This window comes from Canis lupus, chromosome 23 (assembly GCF_048164855.1).
Source record: "Canis lupus baileyi chromosome 23, mCanLup2.hap1, whole genome shotgun sequence".
Taxonomy (NCBI): domain Eukaryota; kingdom Metazoa; phylum Chordata; class Mammalia; order Carnivora; family Canidae; genus Canis; species Canis lupus.
Genome location: NC_132860.1, coordinates 50,809,639 through 50,819,739, shown reverse-complemented (window position 1 = coordinate 50,819,739; position 10,101 = coordinate 50,809,639). Strand labels below are relative to the sequence as shown.

The 10,101-nt window shown below is 36.5% G+C and overlaps 1 protein-coding gene across 1 annotated transcript; it reads right to left on the bottom strand.

Annotated features, from left to right (window-relative positions):
• Positions 1–7,952: 7,952 nt before the first annotated feature.
• Positions 7,953–9,533, bottom strand: LOC140615222 (cell growth-regulating nucleolar protein-like). The gene is given in 1 exon segment (XM_072795139.1): positions 7,953–9,533. A coding segment is annotated over 1 exon segment (1,146 nt). The 5' UTR covers positions 9,310–9,533; the 3' UTR covers positions 7,953–8,163.
• Between the last annotated feature and the right edge of the window lie 568 nt (positions 9,534–10,101).

Here is a 10,101-nt window from a genome sequence, read left to right as displayed (position 1 = left end):
TTCATGAAAAGCAAAATGCATTTTAGAAAGTTATTAAGCAAAACTTCATATAATAATAGGATTTGTGATCAAGGGAGTTATACTTGACAAATATAACTACTGGTTAAAGTTAGCACCTGGGTGACTGTCAGTTACCAGGATCTGCCTTCACCTCAGGTCCTGGGATCTTGCTCTGCCCAAGTTGGGCTCCCTGCTCAGCAGTGAGTCTGCTTCTCCTTCTCCCTCCCTCTCTCCTCCTCCCTGTGCTCTCTCTCACTCTCTATCTCTATCTCAAATAAAATAAATAAAATCTTTAGAAAAAAATTAGACTCAGGGAAGAATGACTGGGAGCACAAATAAAGTCTGAAGTCATCTGAGGGAAGTAAGAGCAGAGTAATGAGCATAGCAATAGAGTATATGACTTTGAGGTGGTAGCAAACATTTTTTGAGATCTGATAGGAAATTGAAAATAAAGTCTGTAGGTTGCAGGTTTAGGTGCCACTTGTGCAGAAATTATAACTGAAGCCTTCTTCGTAGATCTGTAAGAGAGAAGGTATAGAGTACAGATTCTCAGACTTTAGTGGGAACAAGAATATTTTAGAATTGCTGACCGTGATCTCAGAGATTCTGATTCAGTGGGTTTAGGATGGGGCCTAAAAATCCATTAGCAAAAAAAAAAAAAAAAAAAAAAAATCCATTAGCACCCCTAAAATGTTGATGTAAGTAGTCTATGCTCCATAATTTAGGATGGTGGTTCTCGAACTTTAACATGTATCAGAATTACCTGGAAGGCTGGTCTAGGCATGGACTGCTGGGCCTCACCCCCAAGGTTTCTGATGTACAAATTGCGGGGCCAGGTAATCTATCATTCTAACAAGGCAAATGGTGACACTGCTAGTCTGAGGACCACTCTTTGAGAACACTTGCCTTAGTACACTGATTTCACTGACATCGAGGCGCTAGAATAGATTCTAGAATAGACTTCAGAGGATAATCACATTCAATGGCAGCAGAAAGAGGAAGACCCAGTGAAACAACTAGAGAAGCAATAAAAAATTTTAAGAATTAGTATTGTGATATCATTGAATAGGATTAAACACGTTTAAACAAGGTTTTTTTTGTTTTGTTTTGTTTTTTGTTTTTTTTTTGTGTGTGTGTGTGTTATAAAAGGCAAAAAGGAAAAAAAAAGTCATGTGTTACCACTTCTGGGTGAAATAAAGATAATAATATTACTCTTACAGACTTGTTAAAAATTGAAATACAATGTCTAAACTGTTTATTAAAGTCTTTAGTAAGCATTGCATATATATTATTAGTATTATTATTTTATTGACAAGAGTCACAAAATTAGTAAGTAGTAGAGATGGGGCTTTATGTCATTATATCAAATTCCAAGGCAAAGAGGACTTAAAGGAGAAAGAGCAAATACTGAGGGCTGGTCCCCATCTCAAATTGAAGTAAGACAAAGAAAAGAAGCCATCGGATTCAATGATAATTAGAGATAGAATAATTAGGGAAAAATCAGGTTGTAAGAGGAACAGGGGATCAAGGGGGAAGCAAGAAACTTCCCCTGAAGTTTCATTTGTGTATTCATCTGAGAAACTTGGCAGTAAAAGAAAGGTGAGAAAAGATGGTAGATAGAGAAAGCAGCAGGTTAAAGGCTTTTTGTTTTCCCTGGGATGAAGAAAAATGGTGAACCCTTATAAACCCAAAGAAAAGTACTACGGGAGTAAACTGACTGGAAGATGCAAATGAAAAAGGGAGTAATAAAGGGAGCTGTGGTCTGGAGCAGGGTAAAAGGACCAGATCAGTCACAAGAGGGGTGAGCTTATGAAATGGGGGCAATATCTACTTGATAGGATGTCAAAAAAGAAGGATAAGGGAAGATCAGAGGTTTTTTGAAATAGAGAGGAGAAAACTTCAAGCATCATTCCATTGAGAAGTCCTTGCTTTCTCGCCTTTCTCTGGAACACCTGCTCTGCAAAATCTCATTGCATGTTTGCTTAGCTCTTGTACATGTCTGTCAAGTGAAGCAAAATAATCAAAACCTTTGCAGAGTAAAGGTAGTCAGCCCCATATGTTGTCCTATTTTTCTCTGCTAAGCTCATCTCACATTACCTAAGTTCCCCAAACCCATTTTTCTAATTGTATAGAGTCTCCTTGGGTCTCCTCTTCCACCACATCTCCTCCATACTCTCAGTAGATATCTGTCCCTCTCTTTCAAGGTCCTGATCCTTTCCTTTTATTTGACAGTGTACAGAATAATTAGGTGATTCCTTGTCATCCTCCAAAAGTGAGCACTGAGGTTGCTTTTAATATGATCATGAACTCATGGATCTAAAACTTATGTTTTAATCTACTGAAGTTATTATTCTTTTTAATGTTCAAAGTATTCCATTCTTGGCTAGGAGGAAATGCTTCAAATTAGACTCTTATCCTGCTGGTACAACCCTGGTAATCATTAGTAGTTGTTATCCAGTGTGACAAACCTTTTAGGTCCATGTTGTGCATATCGTGTCTGAGCCCAGGATCAGCCATTTACCCAAGAAGCTTTTATTTTTATTTTTTAGTTTTTTGGAGATTGTAATCTGGGAATTATAGGGTGTTCAGAATTATAGAGGGGTTTTGTTTTTGTTTTTTTAATTCTGTTTTGAAGCATTCTCTTTTGGTTTCCAATATACCATTCTCCTCAAAATTTTCTCTAACTTACTGGATGTTTCTTCTACATCTTTTTAAATGTTGATTTCCACCACAATTTCAATATAGACACCCTCTCTGGGTAATCATATCTATTCCTGTAGCATAAACTGTATCCCTGTGCCCATACCCCTCAATCTGAGCTTCTAGCAGGGGTCTCTCTCTTTTTTTTTTTTTTAAATCTTTTTTTTTTTAATTTTTTTTTTTTTATTTATTTATGATAGTCACAGAGAGAGAGAGAGAGGCGCAGAGACACAGGCAGAGGGAGAAGCAGGCTCCATGCACCGGGAGCCCGATGTGGGATTCGATCCCGGGTCTCCAGGATTGTGCCCTGGGCCAAAGGCAAGCGCCAAACCGCTGCGCCACCCAGGGATCCCCAGGGGTCTCTCTTATAAATGCTATGTTCCTTATCACACTTCTTAGTTCTAATTGCTCTATGCAGTTTTTCCCATTCATCTGAAATTTATTACAAATGTTTATTAACTTATAGAATGAATAAGTGGATAAAGTTAAATAAATTTATATTTTTCTTCCTTATTTTTTTTTTTAAAGATTTTATTTACTTAACCATGAGACATACAGAGAGAGGCAGAGACACAGGCAGAGGGAGAAGCAGGCTCCATAGAGGGAGCCCTATGGACTCTGGGATCATGACCTGAGCCAAAGGCAGACGCTCAACCACTGAGCCACCCAGGTGTCCCTCTTCCTTAATTTCTTCATATAGGAATTAGATAAAGTACTAAGAATGAAAGGAGGGATAAGATAAACAACTTAAAGTAAGGAATATTCAACATAATTATTGTAGTTATAGTGCTGGGAAATTGAGTACAAAATGTCTAGAAATGATCTGGCAAGCTGTTAAAGTCTCATGTAAATATTAAACTTTAATGGTGACAATAACAAGAACACATGCTATTTAGAGGCTAAAGCCTAAGCAGTGGAGATTGTTGTGGAGAAATTCTACAAATCTGCCTGTGTTCCAAGTATACTGAAGTCACTTTTACATCTCTGTAATGAGATTTGGAAACTTGTGAAAAGAAATTAAAAAAAAAACTGTTTTCATATATGGGTGATAGTGTGTTCATAATGGAATTGTTTGGTTTTCCTCAGCTAACTACAAAAAACAGTTTGCAAGGATTTTTCTGCACTTGATCTTGTTCTGTCATAAAGCCTCTATTGTTTCTTTTCTAAGATTTTATTTATTTATTTATTTATTTATTTATTATTCATTTATTATTCATTTATTTATTTGAGAGAGAGAGCACAGCAGGGAAGAGAGCACAAGCAAGGGAGAGAGGCAGGCTCCTTGTAGGGCAGGACACCCAATGTTGGGGCTCGATCCCAGGACCCTGGGATCATGACCTGAGCCAAAGTCAGATGCTTAACCAACTGAGCCACCAAGGCACCCTGGCCTCTATTGTTTCTGATGAGAAATTAGTAGGTATTCAAATTGTTGTCCTGTAAATGTAACCTATAATATTTGTCTCTAGATAGTTTCATGAGATTCTCTTTAGTTTTGATTTTTTAAAAAGTTTCAATAGTAAGCATATGGTTTTCTTTGTATCCATTTTACTTGGGGGGTTCACTGAAGTTCCTGAATTTCTAAATATATGTCATTTACCAAATTTGAAAATTTTAAAGCTATTAGTTCTTCAAATTTTTTTCTCTGCCATTTTCTCTCCTGTTAGTCTAGGACTTAAATTATTTATATGTTAGATCCTTTGTTTTTTTCCCACAGGTTCATTTGGTTTCATTCATTTTTTCTCTTATTCAGATTGGATACATTTTACTGGGTAGAGAGACATGGCCTTGTGACCACTGATGGGTAGTGAAAGTCCTGGGTCTCCATTAGAACCCTTTGACATTGCTCCAATAAGAGGGGAAGAGGTGCCTTGCTTCCTCTGGGTGGGTGTAGAAGACAGACTCCCCACACTGATTGTCACCATCGTAATTGGTGTGCTTTCTTATCTCAATCTTCCAGGGTCTTCTTAAATGCCTTTTAGATATAATATCCAGAATTTGTAGTTGTACTCAGTGGGAAGAATAGTGAAATATATATGTACTTCATTTTTGTGGAAGCTGAAGTCTAAAAAATTTCTAATTCAATTTTTGAGTGCAAAGTACATTGACATGGTACAAACCCCATCAACGTATAGCAAATAACATAGTGAAAAGGGCTCTATTTCTTTCTTGTTCATCTTCTGCCCTATTTCTACTCTGCTTTCATCCACAGCTTCTTTTCAGAGTTTCTTTATTCATATGTAAGAAAAAGGTAAAGATGATTACTCCTCTTTTTTGCATAAAAGATGGCTTAGGACATGCACTGTACTGATTCTCCCCCCCCCCCTCCATTTAGCTATATATTTTAGAGATCTTTTCATGTCAAGGACATAAAGAGCTTTCTTGTTCTCTTTTATAGTTTCATAGATTTCTATTGTATGTTTAAAAGACAGCATTTTAATGGTATTTTCTGAACTGTGTTGATAAACTGTGAATTTTCTCAGGACTATTAGTTTTCTTTTATAAAAGAAAATTTTATAGTACATAATCTATTAGTGTTCATTCTCAGTTAAACTGTCAGATGTTTGGGGAAACTTGGAGCCAGCTTCTGTTTTTCTTTTTAGAATTGTTTATATGTAATATGCTTATTCTTAAGATAAAGAACATTTGTCATTTTCTTTTTTGTATATTGTGTTTTCTAGATGATCTCAGGGATTCCATGATTCTGACATCTTAGAAGAAAAAGAAAGATGCCAAGTCTAATTATGAAAGATACAGAAGTGTTTAGTGTTTTAATTGTAAGAAACAGCTATGCAAGAAGCTTTTGGATGTTCTCTTTCTATTTGTAGAAAAATTCTGGTAAAGATATGCTTTTCATAGAACCTGCCCTAATACATCGGCCTGTATCATGGAGTCTACAGTCAAGTGTACTCCATCTAAACCAATACTGTGAATTGCTTGATATTTTTGGCAAAAAATGTTTTATAATATATGTAAGCCCTCATGAAGTAGTCCCACCCAACCACCTGATGTTAAGAAATAGGAAGCTTTTGGTTAAAACATACAACACAAAAACAAAAACAACAGTTAACTTCCCACAGACTAGAAAATTGCAAAGAAACAAAAAGATGTTTCAAGAGATTTTTTTTTGTTTTGTTATTGTTGTTTTTTTCTTTTTTTTTTTTTTCAGAGAAGAACTGTTTCAAATTTTCTTAGCATTATTCCCACAGCCTTTATCATGATTTCTGTGTGTGAGACTTATCACCTGATGCAAGAAGGAAGGAATCATGATTGTAATGTTCCCATTTATTTGTACATGCAGCCACAGGGAGTTAATGGCATAACTGGAAGGCAGCTGAATCAGAATATAAGAATAGGCTTTATTTTAATACATCAAAGTGTTAGGTCCAATGGCAAGTATAGAGTAGGGTACAAAGTAACCATTCAGTGAACAGTCATGAATAAATAATGTCAAGGATATTAAGCAAGCTGCTTTGAGAGTCTCAACTTGTTAGATATTGATCGGCTGAAATGATGTGTCAAGGCACTTGAGGCTAACATGACATATATCCTTTCTTCACTTTTTGTTTTTATTAATTAAATCAAGATTCTAGCTGAGGGAAAGTGATCTTATTCCTAACTCAGGAATAAATCATAATTAGTCTAAACTAATACCTTGCCAACATTTATTTGTCTTAGCGATGGGCATGTGATATAATCTTGGCCAGTAAAATATAAAAATGAATTTTATTTTTAATTTAATTGTTTTGTAAATGCTTTCCTCATTTAACAAAAATGCCCTTAGGAAGAACCAGGGTTTTCAACTCCTAGAAATTGTGTAGTTATTTTGTTTGAGCTTCATGAGGACAAAGTCAATTCTCTGAGAAACACAAAGTAGAAAATAGGAAGAATTCAAGTCCCTAACATGCTATAAAGTCTAGAATTTACCAACTCTGGAGCCTTGTTATATAATAAACAATGTGTGACATAATAATAGTAAATTCCCCATATTGTTTAAGTTACTGTGATTTGAGTTTTCTTATATTAGCAACCAAAAGCATCCTGACACAATAATCTTCATATGTTCATTTTGAAAAAAAGAACACTGATAGTTCACTTGTGAAAGTGCACATATTCAAACACACATTGATCAGATACGTTTGAACACATAGCAGAAACTATACTTAGTTTTTATCTGATAAGTCTTGGGAAGAAACAGATTTTGAACTAATGTAAAATTATTTGATGATTATAATATTACAATTTCAGAAGTTATTCACAAATTTTGAAGAATGAAAGATATTCTTAGATTGTTTTGTAATCCTCTGGATGTTCCTGAGTTACCATATATCTTTTCAGACATCATAACTTACTTTCAGGAAAATCTGAGAGTTGAAGGAGAACTCTGTTCATCAAGAAGAGGCAATTTTCATTAAATTTTGGACCAAGTTTATGAATTTTTGGACTGAACTGGAATTTCTGACTATGTGATAAAGCTGCGATTTTTTTTGAACCAATTTGCTCTTTGAAGGTATATTTTCTTATGAATTTGTAGAACTCAAAACTGAGTGCTGTGCTATTTCTATTGATATAAATCCAAAATTCAAGTATTGACCTATGAACCTTTTTATGGTTCTCATTTTATAGTTTTGGAGAAGAATTCAATTCAATCTGCTAAATATTATCATTCTTATTGATAAATCGTGGTTGATCAATGACTAGCACTACACCCATACGGGTGGCAGCAATCCTTTCTAAAAAGTCTTCCTGGTTGAAATTCCAGTGTATTACTTTTATGTCGGTACACCTTTCTATAGCCTTGAGAATTTCACATCCCTTGTAAATGAAGTATAATTTACTTATATAAGGGATTACTTTGAAAAGCGAATACTGCAGAAGCAGTAATAAATAAGCACATATTAGATAGGCAATCGACATTTGCATGGATAGCCAGAAAAGAAAAATACCTTTTAGTCATACTATTTGCTACAAAATGCAGCTAACTTATAAATATTTTATTGATATTGTGGGGGAAAAGTTTATGAAATTTTCTGGTAACAACGGGATTATAATTAAAAATTAATTTGTTGTTTCCATTGTTCATAAGTGATCATGTGTAAAATGTTATTGTTATTTTCTTTGTTCAATGTGTTATCTGTGTTAACTTATTTGAATACATTTATCATATATGTATGTTTATCAATCACCTTACCAGAATTAGTTGATTTCTGTTTAAGTCTGTTTTCTATCAGTTTTTGTCTTCCTCAAGCTTGAGATTTTCTTTTCTTTTCCTTTTTTTTTTTTTTTTAGAATTTTGGATAAGAATATATTTTCTCATAAAAGTTCTACCAAAAATAGACTTTTTCTTTAACTTAAAAATACAGCTTTGGAAAGCAAAATTGGGAGTTGTTACGCGTCATTACATATTTTATAAACAGTAGTGAAAGAAATCAACAGGATGGATTAAATTTTCAAATATAAAAATGCTCATTTCAAAAGCTTGACTTTGTCCTTTAGTAACTCAAAGGTGGGGTTCTTGCTGATTTTCTTGTTAAAGATGATCAGGAGCTCCTCTTGCGATCTGTGATGTTCATTGGTGACTGCGTAATACTGCGCCAAGAGCTTTTTCCTCAGCTTTTTGATTGCTAGTTCATTGTCTGGGGCCTGTTTGAGAACTGCTTTAATAGTTCCCTTCCAGTTGAATTTACCTTTTGCAGGAGATTCGTGGTCCTCTGGTTCTCCACCCTCTGAAGGTCCTCAGAACTTTACCTTTTTCTTCTTAGACTCTATGTCATCTTCCGAGTGCTTCTGCTTTCTCTTCCCAGGCCGGGCTTTCCTGGACTCCTCGGCCTCTCCCTCCTCAGCTCTGTCAGCGGCTCCCTTGGCCTCACCCGCCTTGCTCTGGCTGCTCTTCCCTGCGGAGGCAGGGGCCTCCTCTCCGGCCTCCTGGCCTGTTTTGCGCTTCTTAGGCTTCTGACCTTTCGAATTCTCTTGGGGGTTTTCTAATTTTAGTTCTTTCTTCTCCTTCTTTCTATTCTTCTGCCTTTCTTCCTTCCTTTCTCTTTTATTCTTCTTTACCTCTGCTTGCTTTTCTGTGGGGTCATTTGTTCCAACGGCTAGAACCTGGGCAGAGAGCTCTGCGCGGGGCGGGCTGGCCACCTGGGCGAGTGGCTGCTGGGCTTGACCCTTACTGACCGCTTCGTTGCTGGAAGCTTCAGAAAAGATATTCCACACCTGCTCCAGAACAGATTCATTATGGACTTTTAAACTGTTCTTCTTCCAGTTCTGAAATTTTGCCCTTTTCCTGGGAACGTTGTCAAAACCACTAATTTGCTCTAAAAGTTCCCTCACTTTGGGGCTGACATTGGGTCTTTTTATTAATTCATTAATTTTCTGAATCCGTGCCTGCAACAGGATAACATCACCTTTGTGGGTTTTACCTTCATAACCTTTGCCACCGTACTTTTGTTCTTCACTGATGCACTTCACATGGTGGTTGTAGTCATCACCCCAGAAATCTTTACCACAGTCCATGCAAGACAGGCATTCACAGTTTCTGCAAACAGCCACGTGCTTTTCCACTTGTACTTTCTTCACTGATTCACCACATGCATTGCATGTAAAAAATACCATTTTTACCTAAATGGGTATCTATTCTCTATCCAAGATAGGTTTGAAGTCTTGTCCTCTCCGCCGGCGCCCGCCAACGGTTTCAACCCGCCGCGAGGAGCACGTGGAGACGCAGCCGCCGTCCCGCGCCGCAGCCGCCTCCCCGAGATTTTCTTTCTTCTTTTTTTTTAAATTTTTCATTTACTTATGATAGTCACAGAGAGAGAGAGAGAGAGAGAGGCAGAGACACAGGCAGAGGGAGAAGCAGGCTCCATGCACCGGGAGCCCGACGTGGGATTCGATCCCGGGTCTCCAGGATCGCGCCCTGGGCCAAAGGCAGGCGCCAAACCGCTGCGCCACCCAGGGATCCCGAGATTTTCAATGATTCAACAAGCTTTTCTAACTTGGGAATATCTTCTGTATATGGACTTTTTGGGGGGTACAGTTTTGTATTACTCCTAAAAAAACTATATTTTTGAATAGTTTTAAACAAACATTTTCATAGAAAATGTATACATACATATGTTCCCCTTTTGAAAAATTTGAATTCTTCCTTCCAGGAATATTTCTGCTTTCTGATTCTCATCCATACCTAGGACCTTGTATGTCATCTTTTAGCAAATGCCACCTGTGATATTTAATATAATAAAAAAAATAGTTGGTCTTTGTCCCTACTTTCTGGCACAGAACTCTTAAAATCTTAAAGATTTTCTGAATGATAGGGGTGGAAGGAACATCTTTCCTTATTCATAATAAGCCTCTTTTAACCATACTTCAGTTTATGCTAGTGAGGAGATTATTGAAGGAAGGAAATTG